Raw genomic sequence first — 21790 nt, forward strand, 5'->3', positions numbered from 1 at the left:
ACTGCATGTTAGTTATGGAGGGGTGAAGAGCCTGGCACGAGTAGGGCTGTAAATGCACAGTGCGCATCCAAGGCTATCACTTAGCCTTTTTCTTCCACTTCATTATCCACTGAGACTGGTCTCCCTGAATCACTCATTTGGATTCTTTTTTTCTTTTCTTTCTAAGACCCCTCCAGAAGAAACCGAAGCGAGGATAAGAGAAGATGGCAGCTCCTGCCCTGAGATGCTTCCAGCTTCCAATAAATGAAACGTGCTCAATCATTTTCAAATTGAGTCTCGGCTCTCAAAGTGTCAGCGTGGATCAGGCTACATGGCTTCACTCCCTGTATGATTTCAGCAACTTACAGTTCTATTCATAGCTACCGCGGTGGCAATATATTGCAAAGGTGAATTTTTAATAAATTATTTTGCTTCTTATTTGCATAGAGTAATTACTGTATCAGAAGTATAGGACAGATTTTTTTTTTTTGGGTGGGGTAGACATGATGCAAATAATGTTTGGGGCTGGTTTAATGTGCATAATAATAAGAAGAAGAAGAAGAAGAAGAAGAAGAAGAAGAAGAAGAAGGAGAAGAAGAAGAAGAAGAAGAAGAAAAAGAATCTCCTGCAGTGCTTACAGGAAAGCCAATCTGCATCAATAAGAAAAAAGGAAGCCTCCTACTTTGCATATAGCGTGCTTGTTTGTCTTCCTGTAGCATATGTTCACTACATGCTTAATTTAAACTGTTTTGCCCCCCTGTAAAGGCTAAGCGTAAATGTCTGTTTAATTGTTCCTGAGTGGAGTGAACTTAATGAGGAGGCTGCTTCTCGATCGTCTAGCACAACAAAAGACAATCACAGGTCGTGCCATTCCTTTAGCAGTAGGCCCGGAAAGGAGAAACCTCAGCTGTCTTGATCGCGGCTGGCATGGACACCTTCTCGTTACTGTAAATAGATTCCTGTGCAAACTGTAAGCTTTTCTTGAGGATGCTTCATGAACATGTAACAGTCTGCAGATCCTACTCCAGAAGAACCAGAGAGATGTGGTACCTTAAGTAAAACAAAGACAAAAACACTCACTGGGGTTGTTAATTAAACGTGATAATATAATTGGATAAAGATCATTTGCACAAATGAGGAGTATTTTAAACATGAGGAGTATTTTAAACAAATAGGAGTCATTCTCATTACATCTGGCTCATTTGAAACAGAGAGCAAAGGAAGCACTTTCCAAATGTTCTTTATGCTGGATATTGCAGTTATAATGTATGTTAGGACTTACAGGTATGTGATCATGGGTAAGATGTATGTGTAACACTAAGAGGAGGTGACCGTGAGGAAGGCAGCTGATTCAGAGAAACAGCTCCACCTCATGGAGATGCACTACGAGCTAAACACAAGTCTTCATAGCAGCAAGAAATAAAACATGAACAAAAGAATGAAATAAACATAGACGTTTATGTAGATTATAATAATGTAGATCGTGCTTGCCCAACAAAATATGAAGATTGATTTCAAAAAGCCTTTAAAGCAATCTAGTATATGATTTTGCATGAGTATGGAATTGATGCATCGGTTATTTCTGTATTCCTGAATGTATACCTTTTAATGGCAATCAAATCTTTTTTTTGCTGAACAAACATGCATCTATCTATCTATCTATCTATCTATCTATCTATCACTATGCATCTATGAATTACATGTTCTAACATAAAGAAAGCAGGAGCTGTTGAAAAAGTGTTGGTCCACTATTAAATTGTACTTTCTTGGTCAGGGTTGCGGTGGATCCGGAGCCTATCCCGGGAAGACTGGGCATGAAGCGGGGATACAGACTGAACGGGATGCAAGTCAATCAAACGGCATAACACACATTCACAATTTAATTGTGCAGTAGGCAATTCAGATCTACTGATATGTTTTTTTTGGAGGTGGAGGAATACTAATCGGACATGAGAAAAACGTGTAACTCCACACGAATTGTAACCTGAGCTCAGGATCGAACCAGGTCCCCTTTGAGCTATGAAGTGGCGATGCCACCTCAAATAAAAAAATGATTGGAGATATAATAGATGCATGATGGTCTTATCATTTATTGATTACGCTACTATGAACTACTGTAATTGCAGTTGGGTGCAGTTGCAAGCTCGTTTCTCAAATAGAAATGACCTTGCTACTGAAGATCAAAGTGAACAAAACATGGTGACTGATGGACATCTACTGGTCCAGTAGATGAAGACAGTAACATAAGATATCCCTGTGTCATTGTCATTGTGATCCATTAGCTTTGATATATCAGAGGTACTGAAGAGGATCGCTTCCAACTAGATTCACTGGGCATTTTCATGTCATTTTTTTTTGCTGGCAAGCAGGAAAGTTTAGTACTGCTCACAGCTCACCACAGGGCTGTGTGGGAGAGTACAACATATGGTTTGGTGGCTTTCTGGTTAATTAAAGGTAAATCCCTGCCAGGAACGAAATGGCTGCCTACGCAATTAGTGCCAAAGGCACAGACAACATTGGCAGCTTTCTAAAATAGTATGCTGGAGTGAGCTGAGAGAAAGTCTGCTGCAATTACAAATGAGAGACCAAAATGTTAGACTATGCCTCAAACCAGGATTCACAGCATGAGCAGTGAACTGAAATACTACTGAAATAAATTTTATAGCACCACCTAGCTGTGGTACAGCTATTAGGCACAATATAAAATATGTAGAGCCTTGCACCCTCAGACATGCCTTTGAATATTTCTGCATAGCCTTTATGTCTGTTTTGAGAGCTACAGATCAATCATCTGTAAGCAGCTGCCAAGCATCAAGCATCTTTATAAGTGATGCATGCACATAAAAGAGAAAAACTTGATCAAGCTGTTCTAGGATCTTTAGATCTGTCCAGTCTTCTTGATTAATGCTTTGGGATTTTATCTGCAGCACATAGAGTCTGAAAGATGACATAATCCTTGAGACAGTCTTTTCTGAAATGAATGTTGCTCTGCAGACTAGCGGTGTGTCGTTTGTTAACGAGCTGACTCTTTGAATCGACTCTTTATGGCTAACGCTGTGAGCCGACTCGCATGTATATGAATCGTGTATTCCTTTTTTTGTGTGTGTGTAGATGTAAGCAGTGTTGTTACTCTCGCAGTGTAGTTTAATTAGAATGCAAGAGTTCATAAAAGAAATTCAGCCACACGAAAAACAATCACTGGTTAGAATATTGCAAACTTTTTTTTTTTTTTAGCAAGGAATCGTTTGGGAGACGAAAGAGTCGACTCATGAGCTGAACCAAATGATCTGACTCACTGAAAACAGCCACATGTACAAAACTAGAGAACTTAAAAGATGTATATTTTGCCTACACACTGTAAAATGACTTATTTTTACTATTATAATATTATTTACAGCTTTCATGCTGCGATGTATGTTTACAGTAATGACACATTTTAAATAGACTGTTAAACTATTTTACAGGACTGTGTGGCTAATCGAAAATTAGCATAAATAGCACTGCTGCACTTCTAGTTGTACCGCTATTTCAATTGAATAATATTAAACGAATTTTTATGCGTTTTTAAAGCATTAAAGTTTATTAAAAGCAGTCACTTTTTTAAAGTAGCTTTTCCAAGTAACTAGTTAGCTAACTGTGCTAAGTATTAGAATTTCTATTAGCTTGCTATGTAAACGTTACCTCACCTCTTAGCTGTTGTTTTTCAGTACAGTCATACTCCACTAGATGTAAAAATATCCGTTACCAGTTTGGATGGGAAATTAGTTATAACTTGTATTTAAGTTTTATATACCTACTGCCAGCTATCTGAATTACCTAAATAAACTAGCAGGCTATTAGGTAGCTAGCTAGTAAATGTTAGCTAGTTAGCTAACAGGTCTCATGCCAGCTTTTCTACATAGCTTTACTCCTGGTTTAAACTTATTGCACTCACCCTGGCCTGCTGATATTATTAAAGTCATTGTGTTATATCAAATGTAAACTAAAAAAACGAATGTAAGAAACTTTGGCAGTTAGTTTTACAGTAAAGTTAATGTTTCAATACTATAAGGTCCTTTGATGCAATCTTTCAGTAGTATAAATATTATACTAGTACTAGTACTGCTAGTGCTATGCAGATTACTTTATCATTACTGAAAAACACATTTTAAGTCTCGTACTTGCTACAAGACAATATTCTGTTGTATAAAGTACAGAAAATTATGTATAATGTATAATTCTTGTAAACGTTCTAGATCTGTATGGACCAACTACAAAAATGTAGCATGCTACAACGTTATGGTACAACAAAACACAAAGCCAGTTACAAACTAATTATATATAGTATGTGCATTTAAAATCTTCCCTTATTCAGAAATAGTTCTTCAACTCCAAAGTATATAGTTTTACAAAATTATTGTTGATAATGAATTCAGAGGTGGCTTAGTGGTTAGCACGTTTGCCTGACACCGGCAGGTTTGGGGGTTCGATTTGTTGTCATCTTGTGAATCGCCAACTAGTTGAACAAAGTCTGTGCGTTAACTTTGTGTCGTTTAGCTGCATTGCGTTGTAACTTTGAACACTGAATTTACTCCAATGTCTGTACTATATCTAGGTTTGAGTTCTCGTTAATATGATGTTGAACGTCACTGGAAAATGATGAGTGAGAAAAGAAGCTCTTGCTCTTTTGCTTTAAGGAACTAACAGCAAAATCCGATTGTTATCATTTAGAGTTGAAGTCACTGAATTGTTTTCTGGTTAATAACTATTGTAACTAAGCTAGCAATGTACATTTACATTTATGGCATTTTGGCAGATGCCCTTATCCCGAGCGATTCACATTTATCTCATTTATCCAACTGAGCAGTTGAGGGTTAAGGGCCTTACTCATGGGCTCAACAATGCTAGGATTTTGAGCTCACAACCTTCTGATCAGAAGTCCTAGTTCAGTCTTAACCACTGAGCTACCACCACCCCAAAAGCAATGTCACCTAGCATACAACCGCTATCTTCTCATATATTTCATCCATCCATTTTCCATACCGCTTATCTTACACCTGGTCACAGGGGAGCCTGGAGCCTATCCCTGAGAACTTGGGTTGCAAGGCGGGGGACACCCTGGACAGGGTGCCAACCAAACGCACACCCATTCACACACTACAGACAATTTGGAAATGCCAATCAGCCTACAGCGCATGTCTTTGGACTGGGGGAGGAAACCGGAGTACCCGGAGGAAACCCCCAAAGCACGGGGAGAACATGCAGACTCCACGCACACAGGGGAGAGGTGGAATTTGAACCCCTAACCCTGGAGGTGCGAGGCAAACATATTAAAAACTCAATATGAACTCATTTGATGTATTTCAGCATTCCTTTACATGGGCTAAGAAAATAATTGTAATTTGTTACTCCCCATATCTGTGATAGTGAAGTTCATATGTATATCTGCACAGGTTTATCTCTATATCTGTAGAGGATCAAACACTGGGAAGAAATCTGACTAATTACATGTTATATAACATATCATCATCAGGTTACCTGGCGCTACCTATCCAGCCTGCAGGTGATGAATAAACATGAATGACGTAATTTGTTTTTAATGCGGCGCATGCGCACTCAGATCCTGTCACGCTCAACTCCGCTCCATTCCTTCCCTTTAGATTTGTTCTAGATTCAATCACAAACCCGTAACGGCAATTGTGTATGCTGCATTACTGTAAGATAGTGACCGTAAATTCTATGAGCGTCCTCTAGTAGTGATAGCTGAACTTGTATTTGCACTTGGACCTATTACGAAATCGCTGTGGGACTATTTTTTCCTCCGCGGAGAACGCGCACAGGGTCGTGAGGTGTCCAAGATGGCGGCATCGTGTAAGGTCCAGGCTTTTTAAAAGGTAATAAAACAAAGTGTTTTAAATCAGTTGGCGAGTTGTAATCCGGTGGATTGTAATTAAGATATTTTCGGTTGATGAATGTGTTTGAGGTGGGAGCGTGTCATTGCTGTTAGCCCGAGCTAAACGAGATGTTTTCAGCGTGTTAGCCAACTAGCTAACGTTTAAACATTAGCAGGGATGTTGCTGTCAGTCAATCGTTATGCTGGATTCTTAGCCAGAGTGTTTAAAGTGCTTCATTTGAATGTGAGATTAATGTCTTAATGTCTGTTTCCTGGAGTCATGTTTGCAGCAATGTTTGATTGCAGTCATGTTTGGTCACGTAATGCGGTGTAGCTGCAGATATGGCGTTATAACAAACAGTAAAAGCGTTAACTGGAACTAACGTTAGCTCCATGCAGTGCAGTGCTGTGCTGCACGTCCTGCTTTGTTGAGAACAGATCCATGGTTCAGCTTGGAATATTAACCTAATCTACTGTTTATCACCACCCTGATGCATGCACAGCTCTCAGGCATAAGCTGAATCAACATGTTTTGCCCAGGCACTCCATGTTGACCCAACATAGCCTTAGGATCCACTGTGACAAAGCCTGTAGTCCTGCCATCTGTCCTGCACTAACATGGCCAAAGACCAGCCAAATGTGTTTGAACTCCTCCCGCTTCTGGAGTCCACAGATCTGCATGAGCTGGAGCAGGTCCGAAGTGTCTTACAGGAGAACCTTAGTGCAGGTTTGTCACATTCACATCACACTGTCAGCTATTTATTACCATGCAGCTTGCACATGCTTGCATTTCTTCACACTTGGGTTAGATATATAGAGCACTCAGTCACCACTTTTGGGTTAGACATACTGTGTATCGACCATTTTAGTAAGCACATCTATCATATAGGTCAACGGTGTTTAACTAAAATTTGTTGAGCTCCAGGTACTTGCTTACAAAGATCTAACTGGATAAGCAACTGACAACAGTTACCTTTTTAATGCTTAACTATTAATCATGTGTTTATGGCTCCACTAACAATAAAACCGTTTGAAGTGGTTGTTTTGTAAAGGATCTGATGTTCAGCTACAGTGCCCTCAACTAATATCGGCACCCTTGGTAAATGAGCAAAGAAGTTTGTGGAAAAATTGTCTTTAATGTTTAACCTTTTGATCTTTTGTTTAAAAAAAAAAAACATTCACAAAAATACTCAGCTCTCATGGATATCAAACAATTGCAAACAAAACACAGGTATATGTGTGTGTATGTATGTATGTGTGTGTGTGTGTATATATATATATATATATATATATATATATATATATATATATATATATATATATATATATATAAATATATATATATATATATATATATATAAATATAAATAAACTGTATATGTGTGTATATATAAATCTTTGTTAAATATAGCTGCGCAACAATTATTGACAGCCTTTTAGTCAATACTTTGTGCTGTCTCCCTTTGCCAAGATAACAGCTGAGTCTTCTCCTATAATGCCTGATGAGGTTGGAGAATACATGGTAAAGTATCCGAGTCCATTCCTCCATACAGAATCTCTCCAGTTCCTTCAGATTTCAAGGTGGTGGACTCTCCTCTTCAGTTCACCCCACAGGTTTAATACTGGCACCATGGGTGCCAATATTAGTGGAGGGCTCTGTATAGTACTTCGGTGATCCTTTTGCACAAGTTGTAGGAGCAGTGAAAAGCTGTGCCTAGTATTCAGTGTGAACACTATGACAAAACATCACAATTCTTAGACATTTCTGTAATAAACGTCATTCATCACAATATATAGGCTTTCTATAAAGTATGGGCAAAGTAGTAGTGCTGCATTATAATATTTTTTTATTGATTAATATTTTCAAAATTAAATGATTTGAATGATCTAAAACTTCAACATCTCATACCTGCATTCAATCAGAGTTTGTAACCATTATAGAAAAAAAAAAAGTAGTTTCCAAAAAACAAAACATTGCTATACCTGTGTCTCAGACAGGATAGTCCCTCTAGGATTTTGCAATCACAGAAATGAACGCAAACTCCGCAATATTCGGAAGAGCTTGCGATTTTTCAAAATCGCAGCAGATTTTCCGTAGGTTTGGGACGTCATCACAACGCGCATTCAGCCGGAGCGCTCTCCGATTCATGTGCGTCAAACTTGAATACAGCTCGAAGGACTCATTTACTAACAAACCGTGCAAAACAATGTCCTGCAATTGCAACTCCGGCAATTTCAAGTAGTTTTCCGCCAAAAAAAAGTCACATCGCAAATTTTGAAAAAAGCCGCAGCAAAATCGAGCGTTTTTGACCGCAACAATCACACAAAAAAACCCAGGAAATCCTGTACAGACTGAAAGGTGTGTTCTATAATTCATCACAGAATTGGTATTATACCATCACCAGCTCTCAGTTGTATACCTACAATCTATATAGTAGCAGCTGACGGTACAGTAAGATTTTGCACGCTGAGTTTTATAATGTCTTATTTATGTCAGATAAAGGGTCTGTGCTTCTCAATGGCCTTGTGGATTATTATCTGGACACCAGCTCTCCTCAGGCTGTGGACCTCCTGTCCTCTATCAGGGAGCCTCACGATAAGGTGAGGGCAGAATTTGCACACACTATCCACAGTGAAAAATATTCTCATACACCTTCAGCCTCTTCTTTTAAAATTTAATTTTTTATTAATTTTTTTTTTATAAAGGCTGTTCAAATTCAAATGCATTAGTTTTAATGCCTAGGAATGGTTTGCTTCATTTTTTTTAAAGCCAAGTCCCTGCATTAATCATTACGTGTGTGTGTGTGTGTGTGTGTGTGTGTGTGTGTGTGCGCGCCTTCGCCCTGAAGCACCTTTTAGACAAGATGAACGAGTGCATGGCCAAGCCGAGCGGCAGGCTCTCGACCCTCACCCTCCTCGGTCATGTTGTTCGCAAGCAGCCGCCGTGGATTCACAAGATCGCTCGCTTCCCTCTGCTCGCTTCACTACTCAGATGCCTCAAGGTACTGAGTGAGAAGGCATCCAAGCAGAACTATCTCTGAACTTGTGGTTTTTGAAAATGGAGCTTGCCCTAGTTCTTTCCAAGATACAGAGTGTAAACTGAACCTGAACATGGGTTACACAAATACATAAATAAATGCTGTATGTCGGTATTTCATGAAATTCTCATCAATTAGTCTTGCTATATTTGTATTTAATCATATTTCTACTTGGTCATGTTGCTTATTTTTCTCTCTCTGCTTTGTGTTTCTCCATCAACAGACTGAGTCAGATGTTGTGGTTCTTATAACTGGAGTGTTGGTGTTAGTCATCCTGCTACCCATGATACAACAGACCAGCAAACAGCTCCTGTTTGAGTTTTTCGACATCTTCGGACGACTTGCAGCTTGGAATCAGAGAAACCCAGGTAACATGGTGTACAATAATCCTTATTATAATAATGCTTATTTATTTGTAGCGTATAAAGATTATTTATCTGGAATATGTAGTAATGTTAAGAAGATAAGTAACTTGCTAGTGACATTGAGAACGCTAAAGCTGTATATTCTGTATAACAAACTCACAAGCATCTACATTGCTTACAGTGATTGTTGGGTCACTGTAAGATTTTTATGGATCATTAAATCAAATTGCAAAACAGCAAACAGTGGTTTAAATCGATTAGGGACCCAGGTCAGGGCAGGACATATAGTGTGGCTCCTCCCCTCTTTTAAATAGCCAGTCGCTTCTAGCTTACCTCACAGCCAGGGCTAAGCCGTACTTGAGTGTTAGTACTATGGATGTAAGCTGGCACAAATACCTCCTTCAAAGGGAATGATTTCAAGCTATTTAAAAAAGGGGAGGAGCTACTCTATATGTCCTGCCCTGACTTCCTGTTTCAGTGGATATCATGTGAGCACATCAAATAATGCTGCATGTTTCAAGGCACTTCACAGGGACTTTAAGTAATCGATTTAAACCACCGTTTGCTGTTTTACAATTTGATTTAATGATCCATAAAAATCTTACACTGACCTAACCATCACTGTAAGCAATGTAGATGCTTGTGAGTTTGTTATACAGAATAGACAGCTTTAGCTTTCTCAATGTCACTAGCAAGCTACTTATTTTATTAGCATTACTTCATGTTACAGATAAATAATCATTTCTTCTTGAAACTGAATAAAACCTGTGCGTTCGAACAGCCTAAGACATATTTACCACCCACGCTTGCTGATATGATTTCTCGCGCTCAACAACGGCAACTTCAGTATTTTTATAATGATTTTCATAATGTCGGGGGCGGGACACGTCAGATTCTCGAGAGCATTTGATTGGACAGAAACTCAAACTAGAAGCTGAAGTGTGAAATGATGTCATCAAAATAGTTGCTTCATATTGGTGGCAGAGAGAGACTAACTTTTGAATGCATATATCTTCTAAATGTGAATTTTGTCATCGTTTTGGAGCACACTCGCTTATAGATAACCTTAAAGTGAACATATTCGTACTAAAAGCCACAAAACGTCCATTATGATTTCATGGGGACGTTACCCAAAGACATACTCAACATAGTTCGGTGTTGTTTACTTGAGTTTCATTAACGGCCATAACCAAATCCAAATCAGTACTGAGCATTAAACATGTGCAAGCAGACACTACTGTAAAGTTTCCCTAAACATTGTAAATATAAATGTAATGTTCTAAATATTCATTTTGTGATGTGTGTATCCTCTAGGCCATGCTCAGGGGGTGTATGCGGTTCACTTGCATGCCAGCGTGTACTCCTTCTTTCATCGTCTCTACGGCATGTACCCCTGCAACTTTGTGTCCTATCTGCGCGCCCATTACAGCATGAAGGAGAACGTGGACACTTTTGAGGAAATAGTTAAGGTGTGTGTGTGTGTGTGCGTGCATGTGTGTGTGTGCTGCTCCTGTGTTGTTCTCCATTATGCTCCATTTTGTTAGGTATCAAATAAAATTCCATACGTCACGCTTCATTTAAACCCAACTGGTCCTGTTTCCATCAGCCGATGCTTGAACATGTGCGGATCCATCCAGAGCTTGTCACCGGAACCAAAGACTATGAACTGGACCCAATCAGGTGAGGCTGATTGAACAAAATGTCAGTGATGTTCACTTATCAGCACGTTAATCTGTTGTTAAGTTAACCTGTTCCTTTGCTGGTTAAAGGTGGAAGAGATTTGAGAGCCATGACATTGTGATTGAATGTGCCAAAGTGTCCCTGGACCCTAAGGAAGCGTCTTGTGAGGAGGGCTACTCGTTCCTGCCTGACCATGTGCCACGGCGCCTCGTCGACAGCAGCGGGTCCTGCGCAGATCTCAGCACACATGGTTAGGACGCACTCATTTCTACACCAATACAATTTTTATTTTCGTTTAAAGAATTTGTCCGTTTCAAAGGTTTGTGCGTTGTATGTCTCTTTTTACAGGAAGTTCATCTTTCACCTCAATGGCTACAGTTCGCCAGTCCCTTTCCCTATCCTTACCCCATCTGACAGTCACTCAGCACCCAGGCCTCAGTTCACAGACCCCCAAGCAACAGGTAAATCATCCTGCCAAGCACTCACACTCACAAATGGACATGAAATGGAGTAGTAAAAAAAAGCACCAAGGTGATAAAAGTACTCAAATTCTTAATTTAAATACTAAATAAATTCACTGATAAAATTAGGTTCAAATTACGAAAGCGTAAATGTATGCAGTAAACACTTACTTTCATTTAAAGTATGGAAATACAATAAAGTTTCACTGAAGAAAAAGTTCAAATGCAGAAATGTACTTATTGTACTTATGGAATTAAACCTGTTCTGGTATATAAAACGATTTCTGATAAAAAAAAAAATTAGTCCCCACCGAAAGTATTGGAATGGCAAGGCCAATTCATTTATTGAAGACATTTGGGTTTGAGCTCAAAAGATGAATATGAGAAGAGAGTTTAGCCTTTCAGCTTTTATTTCCTGGTATTTATATGTAGACGTGTTAAACCAGATAGAAAGTAGCACATTTTGTATCAGTCCATCCCATTTGTAATTGAGCATAATTATTGGGACCTGTGACTGACAGGTGTTTCTTGTTACCCAGGTGTGTCCGGTTAGATTGATTCTTTAAACAACACATAGCTCTGAACAATTACTTTTGGTTATAGCCTTCAGTTTCATGTGTAAAGACTGCATTTGCTGTTAAAAAGGAAAAAACAACGTGAAGATCAGAGAGCTGTTTGAGAGAAAAGCAAACCATTTTGAAGCTGAGAAAAGAGGGGAAAATCATTCAGAGACATTGCTCAAATATTGGGCATAGCTGATATAACAATTTGGAATGTCCTGAAAAAGAATGAAACCACTGTTGCACTGAGCAACAGATACCGAAAGGGTCGGCCAAGGAAAACCGCAGCAGATGATGACAAAAAGATTGTGAGAGCTGTTAAGAAAAACCCAAAAACAACAGGAACAGGCTCACTAATCTTTATTGATGTTGTAGCTCCTGATGGTTGCAGCAGAATGAATTCTGAAGTCTACAGAAACAGTTTGTCTGCCAATTTACAGAAAAATGCATGCAAATGAATTGGGAGTGAATTTATCATGCAGCAAGACAATGATCCAAAACACTCTGCCAACTCAATAAAGGACTTCATCAGGGGACACAGTGGAAGATTTTAGACTGGCCAAGTCAATCACAAGACCTTAACCCAGTGGAGCAGCATTTTACCTCCTGAAGAGGAGACTGAAGGGAGAAACCCCCCAAAACAAACAACAACTGAATGAGGCTGCAATAACAGCCTGGAAGCATCACAAAAGAAGAAACCAACAATTTGGTAGTCAGTGTGTTGCAGGCTTGATGTAGTTATTGCAAGCAAGGGATATGTAACCAAATATTAAGTGTTCTTTACTTCAAGACTTATCTGTTCCTATACTTTTGCTCGCCTAAAAATCAGCTGATACAAAAGGTTGTATGTTTTATGTTGTTTAACACATCTAGATGTAAATACCAGGAAATAAATGCTGAAATCCTAAACTCTTGTCTCATATCCATCTTTTGATCTCAAACCCAAATGTCTTGGGTGCATAGCACAAACAAATTAATTGGCCTTGCCGTTGCAGTAGATTCGGAGGGAACTGTATATTATAGGACGTGGTAGCTCAGGAGTTAACATTCTTAGCTGATTGGAAGAGTCTCCTTCTGTGAGACTGGGCGATTCTTGGTGAAACTGTATTAGACCAACTTGCAAGACGACATTACAGGAAACAAGCTAAATTGCGTTGTGACTTTAAATGAGATATGCGGTATACGATTGTGTTGACAGGGTCTTGAGGCGATGTCCTCAGGGATTAAGGAGGCCATGTGGAGCCCTTCCTCTGCGTGTGGGATGAGCACCCCAAGCAGCTCCAGAGGAATGTCCCCCACCACCGTCTCTGATCTCTCACACAGTGCCTCCCACTTATTAGGGCGGGTCCCAAGCACACCAGGTCAGGGCGCTGAAGTGCTGTTTTGTGATGTGTGTATGAAATAAATGGTGTGTGTGTATGTGTATGTGTATGTGTGTATATATATATATATATATATATATATATATTCCACAGATATTAATAGATGTGATATTCTTCTGTGGAAAAAGTAAGTACACCCTGAGCCATTCTTTGGTAGATTTGCTCGCATGCTTAGGATCATTATCCTGCTGAAAGGTCCACTTTTGGTTCAACTTTAGAACAGATGGCCTCTCATTATCTTCAAGCACTCTTTAATATGATGCAGAATTCATAGATGAATCAATGAATGCAAGCTGTTCAGTCTGAGGCAGTGAAGCAACCCCAAACCATAACATTTCCACCACCATGCTTCACAGTTGGTATGAGATGCTTCTCCTGAAAAGCTGCCTTTGGTCTGCACCAAACATGTCTGCTGTTACTGTGGCCAAACAACTCTATCTTTGATTCTTCTGTCCAGAGCACGTTATTCCAAAAGGCCTGGTCTTTTATTATATGCCCATTGGCAAACTGTAGTCTTGCAAAAGCTTTTCTCCTGGCACGCCTCCCATGCAGGTCAAATTTGTGTAATCTCTTTCTGATTGTAGAAGCATGCACTTTGACACCAACAGTTGCAAGACTTACTAGCAGATCCTGTGATGAGATTTTGGGGTTCTTGGAGACTTTTTCACAACAGATGGTCTGCTCTTGGGCTGAATTTGCTGGGACGGCCAGTCCTGGACAAATTGGCCATCATGTCAAATCTGTGTAGATTATTTCCTTATAGTGGAATGATGTATTTCAAATAATTTGGAGGTGTTTTTAAATCCCTTGCCAGAATCTTTGGCATCCAAAACATTTTTTTGAAGGCCTTACAGAACTCTTAAGATCTTGGCATGATGACACCAACCAAAAAAAGCCAACAATTTCCATGGGGTGTACTTATTTTTTCACACTTTTTTCAAAATTAAGACGAGTTTGCTTTTAGTGTACAAGGCTGAGTAACGTATATTTCACAGTGGATGGGAAGTGGACTCCATCTGCCTCCACACCCTCAGAGTCCTCCCCTCTCCTATTGCTCTCGGGGGAACTCGAGAACACCGCCCAACCCATCAGCATTACTCTCCCACCCCCTAAGGTATAATATTAAATGGAATAATTACATTTAAATTCATGCCATCTATAAGAAATAAGCATGTTGTGAATGATCTGAATTTGATCTCTTTTCATTTGAAAATCCTTGCATTACATGACCCTGTCCAGACAAGTCAAGAGATTAAAAAAGGCAACCCCACAACTATCAACGGCAAAGGTGAGCATACAGTGTTTTCAGTTTCGGGCAGTCAGTCTTTACTTTTATTGTGATATTTCATTTATTCTTTTTGTGTTTGCATTAAGCTACAGAATATGGACTTCTGTTTCAGAGTAAAAAGTTGTTGTTGCTCTGTGCTGTTTTTCAGGTCCAGGTGATGGTCTTAGTACTTTCTCATTGACTGAGCTCTCTGACTTTGTGAAGAGGACTGAGAGAGAGAAAGAGGACGGTGGGTGTTTAAATAAAAACACAGGCTAATTTTTATGTTTAGTCAAATCGAAGTGTCACTTTAATTGTATACCATTGTATGTAAAATAATCCATTCCTTATATTTATTGTTGAGTGTCCAAGATAATACTAAAAATTGCCTAGGAGCGTTCATCCTTAACAATGATGTAACAATGTCTCGTTCTATGGGTATGAGTGACTATGCTGTTTGAAAACATGCCAATGCACTCTTTCCTTTACTAATCATTTTTTACCATCTATGATCATTGAAGCCCTTACAGTTTAGATGGGTTGTTTCAAGAAGCATATTAAATCTCAAAGCTGAATTCATTGCCAATTTAAAGAAACCTTGTCACTGTCCAGTTGAAGCACAGTTGTAGGTTGAGAAAATGTTTGTAGTAGTAATAATATTTTTTATTCATCTTTCACCACTGTTACACTTCAGATGCCATAACAGCAGAGTTGCTGACACTAACCCAGGGCAAACTCGATCCGCTCCCCACACCAGCCCCGGACTTGTCCTTCTCCAGCACCACTGACACACCCCTCCCCTTAAACCCCAGCATTTATAATCTGGCCTCCACCCCAGACAGGGCAGTGAACACCACTAAAGGAGCAGATCAGCAGCCTTCCTGGAACTTGTGGCCGTGTTTCACTCCCATAGAGAACTCCTTGAGCCCTTCTGCAGCTGATGACGTCTCCTTGGAGCTGTTTAAGGGCTCGTTTCCCTACGAGAATCTCTTCGACCTGGCCTTGCCCAAGTTAGCCTCTCTGTTTGTGGAGAGGAGGACCGCCGAATCTCAGCAGAAGCTGGCTGGCAGAGAGGAGGTGGAGGTGGGGGATCTATCTGCCACGTCCCCTCTAGAGGTGCTGGATCGCCTCATTCAGCAAGGTCACGACCTTCATGAAAAACTGTTAAAGAGGTAAATGGGCTTATAGGAGTCTTTCTTATGGATCCAGATTAATGAATCCGGGTTCATATAAATGAAATCGCAATGATATTTTATGTCTTTTCAGATCTCCTTCCTCATCAAACCCCTTGGCTGAGTCACACTGTGGAGGTAAACAGCATAGCACTAAAGGAAAAGGTATATAGTAATATAATATACACATTGACTCTTCAGACTATTATGAAGATCTGTCCTCCAACCTGTCCTGATTTGGATCCTCTCCTGCTTGTCTGTTTGTATTCATTTCTTTCCTCCCTAATTATTTCCTTTAAGTCATTCCTTTAAAATGACTCCACACAAATTGTTTTCCTGAATCTCTGATTTTACTCTAGATATATATGTGGAATAGGGTGTAACAATACACTCGTCACAATTTGATTTGATTCACGATACTGCGCTCATAAATGAATTCTAAGGAAATATGAACAAAATTTGAAGGAAGAAAAATTTAGATTCATCAGGCTCCTCCTGTATAATCAGCAATGCCAAACAATGTGCATTTTTGTCTGTATAAATAAAAAAAAAAAAGTAGGTTTATTATTGTAAACAAAACGTGTTACAGTTTCACCATATTTTAAAAATTAATAAATAAATACATTTATGAATTCTCCCCAAATTTTTGATTGAATTAAATAAGCAAACTGGGGACTTTGAGAACTTTTCGAATGAAATATAATGAGCGCTGTAGCTGAAATAGAGCTCCAAAGTCGGCTAAACTGGCACCATAGATCACAGAGGTGCGGCGATGGTGTCATTTGAAAACTGCTGAAGAGTTATTTTAACTGTTATAATGTGGTCATGTAAGTGTATAATGTATAATGCGTGTCGGTCATCGTGATCCGGGGCTTTCGGGTCCAGTGTGCTCTATATATATTTTACTCTGCCGGTTGTGCAGATTGGGATCTCCGGTGTTCAAACAGTACACATTTCCGCATATTATTGCACATTTCCATAATGCACATTGTCGCATTTAGCCATGCATTGTGTCACGATGTATCATTACACCCCTAATGTAGAACAGTTATGTAATGGAACATTAAAGAAAGGTTTTGTGCTATTGATGATGGTCTATTTTGCATACGTAGGCTCAGGAGCTCCGGATGAGATGGCACTGTTGCGCAGTCAGCTGCTGCTCCTGCACAACCATCTGCTTTACGAGAGGCATAAAAGAGAGCAGCACGCACTGCGCAACCGCCGCCTACTCCGTCGTGTCATCAACGCCACTGCGCTGGAGGAGCAGAACATCTCCATGGTGAAGAAGCTCAGTGTTACACATGTTTAAAATTAAATAAATATATGCAAATTGAAGGGATTGATTCATTTCACTTATATACATATGACTGGTGAACCCCCTTTTGTGTAGAATCATTTTTGCGAAAGAAAGTCTTTTACGGCGTTCTTGTTAGTTTATCAACTGATGAGTATCACATTGGATCTCTCCATGCTGGTAAATTATCAAGCGTTTGTGTGTGGTGATGTTGCAGAAGGCCCAGCTGCGGCTGCAGGAGGTGGAGATCCAGACTCTGCGGGCGAGTCTGCAGAAAGAGCAGGAGCGCTCCAAGCGTCTGCAGCAGGAAGGAGAGGCACAGGTGCAGCAGCTCCACAACCAACTCCAGAAACTCCAGCATGAGAGGAACGACTTCTGTACCAAAACTCAGGAGCTGCAGGTCTGTACATTTCATTCAAAAACAACAGGAAAAGCAGATAATCGATCATGTGCCTGAGGTGTTCGTGCCTTTAGGGAAATTAATAAATGAACATGAGTGGTCGCTGTTTGGTGGATTGGATTTTAAAAAAAAATGTTTGGCGATCGTTGAATATGCTTTAGAAAAAAAGATTCAAATAGTGAACGTACGTGAATGTGTCTTGGTTCCTCGTTAGAGTGACTTGCAGGAAAGTAAGAAGAGAATGGGTGAGATGGAGGCGGAGCTGCAGAGAGCCAATAACAAAGTGTGCAATACAGGACACCTGCTCAGCCAGCTGTCTATCAAGGTGAGCGGAACATCTGGACTAAAATCAGCTGCATTTGCATAATGCTTAAAGTATTATGACCTTTTTTATTTATTTTTTTTTAGTAAAAATGCTGTTTAAATTTGCTTCTTCACATCGCAGCTCAACAACAGTGAAAGCCTGGAGCAACAGATGGCCTTCTTGAACAAACAGCTGTTACTGCTGGGCGAAGCCAATAAACTGTGTGTGCAGGAAGTCCAGCATCTTGGACCAGACTCGCATAAAGTAAGCATTGTTTTATGTTTTTATATATATATATATATATATATATAAGTTGCAGTGTTCATTTTATTAGCAATACACTGACAGAGTTTTAAATCAGTACTTAATGGTTTCTGTCCTGTTGATGTATGAAGTATCAAAATCTTCAACATGTACTAACATATCCTAAATTCACAATTTTGTATCAATCAGTGTGATTGCATCCTTTATGACCAGGACCATCATGCAGGTCAGATCTGACCCAAACAGTATTTACTCACTGATAGATAGATCTTTATTGTCATTGCACAAGTGTAGGTACAAAGCAGTGAAATACTCTTTAGCATCTACCAGAAAGTGCATAATAGTAATGCAAATGAGCATTATATACAGGGGTGCTTGAAAGTTTGTGAACCCTCTAGAATTTCCTATATATCTGCATAAATATGACCTAAAACAACATCAGATTTTCACACTTAAGTCTTAAAAGTAGACGAAGAGAACCCAGTTTAACAAATGAGAGAAAAATATTATATTTGGTCATTTATTTATTGAGGAAATTGATCAAATATTACACATCTGTGAGTAGCAAAAGTATGTGAACCTTTGCTTTCAGTATCTGGCATGACCCCCTTTGAGTAGCAATAACTGCAACTAAACGTTTCTTAATTAAACGTAATTTTAGCCCGTTCCTCAGTACAGAACAGCTTCGACTCTGGGATGTCGGTGGGTTTCTTCACATGAACTGCTTGCTTCGGGTCCTTCCACAGCATTTCTATTGGATTAAGGTCAGGACTTTGACTTGGCCTTTCCAAAACATTAACTTTCTTCTTCTTTAACCGTTCTTTGGTAGACCGACTTGTGTACTTAGGGTCGTTGTCTTGCAGCATGACCTACTTTCTCTTGAAATTCAGAGCACGGACAGATGTCATGACATTTTCCTTTAGTATTCAGTGGTATATGGCAGAATTCATTGTTACATCAATGATTGCAAAAAAAAAAAACTCCTCGAAATCCTGTATGGACTGTAAAATATGTAAACCATAAGTACATAATGATAATGGCCCTAGATCAGAACCCTGTGCTGTATGTTCATTTTTATTTTAAAAACATTTTGTGTGTGTGATTTTTAGGAGCAGAAGATGCTGCAGACGTGTTCCACACGAGAGACCGAACGGTTGAGGCAGAGCTCCATTCAGCAGAGCCAGAGGCTGGAGGCGGCCCAGCAACGCATCACCGACCTGGAGACCCAGCTTACCAAGAAAGAGCACCTCATCCTGGAGCAGAAGAAACTCCTGGAAAATGTCAAAAATCAGGCCAAGTACGTGCTTCTCGCTTATCAAAGCATTTCACGTGAGGTTTAAAGTGGTGTAACTATTGGTTATGGATATCATAAGGCTTAACTTTCTTGTACCTCTTGTACCTTGATTGAGTTAGATTCTATCTACTTATTCCAACATTTTTGCTGATGTGTGTTTTGTCCCACAGAGGGCAGCTACAAGCTTCTGAGAACAGGTATCTTGCCCAAAAGCATGTGACTCAGGCGTTACAATCAGAAATGCTCCAGCTGTATAGTCAGCTCGAGCTCGCCAGCCTCTCAAACAGCACACCAGCAAGAGGAGCAGCTGAACCAGGCAGCCCTCAAAACCGGAGGTATGCAGCATACAATCTTTTTAACAAGCTGTGTAAAAATGTATTGTTTTTACATCTTTCCATCCATTTTTCTTCCATCTTCCTTTACCTTGGTATGTGGAGCTAACCCCCCCCCCCCCCCCACACCTCCCAATTATTAGTATTAACTTGAACTATGGTGCTTTTAACGGATACCAAAATGTCCTTTGAAAGCCTCACATTTGTCAAACTTGATGTATTTCACGTAGGAGCTCCTCATTTTCATTTAAAAATACCCAAAAAGAGCATTACCGCACCCAAACTAAAACCGCGAAGACAAGCGAATTAATCTGGAATGATTGACAACTGCGCGGGTCTTTTGAACTTTCCGATGTTAACTGACACTTTGGAAGCCCCGCCCCCTTTCCCCTCATCTAACATTAGTAATGTTTTGGCCGCTGCTTTTGTCTCGACTCAGTTTTCCCATGTGAAGGATGCGCTGATGTGGCGCCCTCGCTTTCTATCAAGGCAAAAGGTGAATGTTTTGACTTGGTTAACAAGAAGTATATAGTTAACATAAGTTAACTATATCATTAGGGATGCACCTGAATAATTTGTTCAAAAATGGTCAAATCTTTTGTTTGTTTGTTTTTTAACAAAAAAAGGTTAAATAGGCCTACAATGAAGTCAGATCTAACAATGTAACAATAATTTTAATTAGAGGTCGACCACTTGATCAGTTTTGCAGATTAATCGGGATCGATAAACGATTGCTGGAACTATCGGATATCGGTAAAAATCCACACCGGTAGTTTTTATTTCCCTCTAGAGGCCACTCTCTACTGTATAATGACAGCAGATCCTTCTCAGCCGCTCCGCAGTGGACAAAACCGGGAAAAACCATCACTGACTAATTTTGTTGTGTTATTTGAAGTGTTTTTTTAATTTATTTTGGATGTCTCTGATTTTTATTTGTTATTTGGAGTGTTACTTTTTGGATGTATATCTTTTTATTTACTTGCATATTTATTAATAGTTAGTAAATAAATACATATTTATGAAAATAAATAAGTAAATAAAAATATATAATTATATATAATATAATTGTTTTTCGTTTTAAAAAGTACAGTACATTTTCAGTGCTGCTTATTTTAAGCTCAGCAGTATTTTACTCTGAGTGTTATGTTTTCATTGCGTATCAATTTTAAAAACGGTTGTTATTGGTTGATTAATAGGTTATCGGTATCAGTAACATCCACTATCAGTCAACCTCTAATATTAATGATACTGATATTAAGAAAGTGATTTAAAAACATTGTTTGCTGACCTTCGCTACTCCGCACCAATACGTTCGAACATTTTGAGCAGGTGATCAAGGGTGAAAATTTGGCTGGGAGTTTAGACAACAGATTTTTAAAAGGACTATATTGAAGCTGTACCATGTTTCATCCTCAAGAGGACCTTGAGTAGAATTTTCATTTCTGTTTGTATTTATTTCAGGCCAAACGGCAGCAACACCTCCACGTCGGCTCAAACCTCCGAGTCAGGGAAAAGAGAGGAAACTTCTTATGCATGTGTGAACGGCGAGCTCTCCCCACTGTCTCCCGGATCACTACCATCCACTGCACTGATCAACGGCAGTCAGGAAGAAGACCTTTGTGTCCTGTCCTGCAACTCCCCTTTGGCCGAGAGCTTCCTGGGAATGCACAACCAAGAGCTGCTGAAGAAGACGAAGAGTCCGTATGAGGAGGAGCACGCCCACCGGCTTCATGACGCGAGCTCGGAGCCTGCTGAGAAACGCGCTGAGCTCACAGTGTCCCAGAGGCTGGCAGAGGAAGAACCCGACCTCCCACCTGTGGATCGGCACAGGGCTCGCACTTACAACATCCAGAGGCGCAGACAGCAGGACCTGCACATCATGGATTACAACGAGACCCACCAGGAGAAGACATAAAGGAGCTGGGAAGGTTGAGTTAGCGAGACTGCCACTGTAGATTTTGCTTGCAACACTAGACAGAATGATAGGGGGGAGGGGGGGGAATGTTTTGAGCTCTGCAGCACTCTTGTTAAAATAAAGAGTGGACTGCATTGTTTTAGCAAAAATTTTTAAAAGCGCTACTGTATTACAAAACGGCCAAAAAAAGAGAGACGTGTGTGTGTGTGTG

General features: G+C 39.7%; 1 protein-coding gene across 4 annotated transcripts; it reads left to right on the plus strand.

The window, feature by feature from the left end:
- The first annotated feature begins 5720 nt into the window (after nt 1-5720).
- On the plus strand, nt 5721-21706 carry tsc1a (TSC complex subunit 1a). 4 transcript variants are annotated; one of them, XM_053654040.1, is made up of 22 exons: nt 5721-5852; nt 6355-6578; nt 8349-8452; nt 8701-8853; nt 9113-9257; nt 10569-10723; nt 10861-10934; nt 11024-11184; nt 11283-11395; nt 13154-13316; nt 14333-14451; nt 14577-14625; nt 14774-14854; nt 15299-15776; nt 15871-15941; nt 16889-17055; nt 17288-17470; nt 17685-17795; nt 17916-18038; nt 19148-19335; nt 19503-19667; nt 21126-21706. In XM_053654040.1, exons 2-22 carry the CDS (start codon nt 6470-6472, stop codon nt 21577-21579), a joined length of 3366 nt encoding a protein of 1121 aa, XP_053510015.1. In that variant the 5' UTR covers nt 5721-5852; nt 6355-6469; the 3' UTR covers nt 21580-21706. The 4 variants fall into 4 exon arrangements, with proteins under 4 accessions (XP_053510015.1, XP_053510014.1, XP_053510016.1 ...); XM_053654039.1 differs by having other exon boundaries at nt 6392-6578; XM_053654041.1 differs by having other exon boundaries at nt 6392-6578; nt 15871-15914.
- The last annotated feature ends 84 nt before the right edge of the window (nt 21707-21790 follow it).

This window comes from Ictalurus furcatus, chromosome 22 (genome assembly GCF_023375685.1).
Source record: "Ictalurus furcatus strain D&B chromosome 22, Billie_1.0, whole genome shotgun sequence".
In the NCBI taxonomy this organism is placed as follows: Eukaryota; Metazoa; Chordata; class Actinopteri; order Siluriformes; family Ictaluridae; genus Ictalurus; species Ictalurus furcatus.

Coding starts and splice junctions, on each gene's coding strand:
- tsc1a (XM_053654040.1), top strand. CDS start 6,470: ATGGCCAAAGACCAGCCAAATGTGTTTGAACTCCTCCCGCTTCTGGAG. Junction 17,056..17,287: donor AGGAGCAGAACATCTCCATG/GTGAAGAAGCTC, acceptor GTGATGTTGCAG/AAGGCCCAGCTGCGGCTGCA. Junction 19,668..21,125: donor GGCAGCCCTCAAAACCGGAG/GTATGCAGCATA, acceptor TATTTATTTCAG/GCCAAACGGCAGCAACACCT.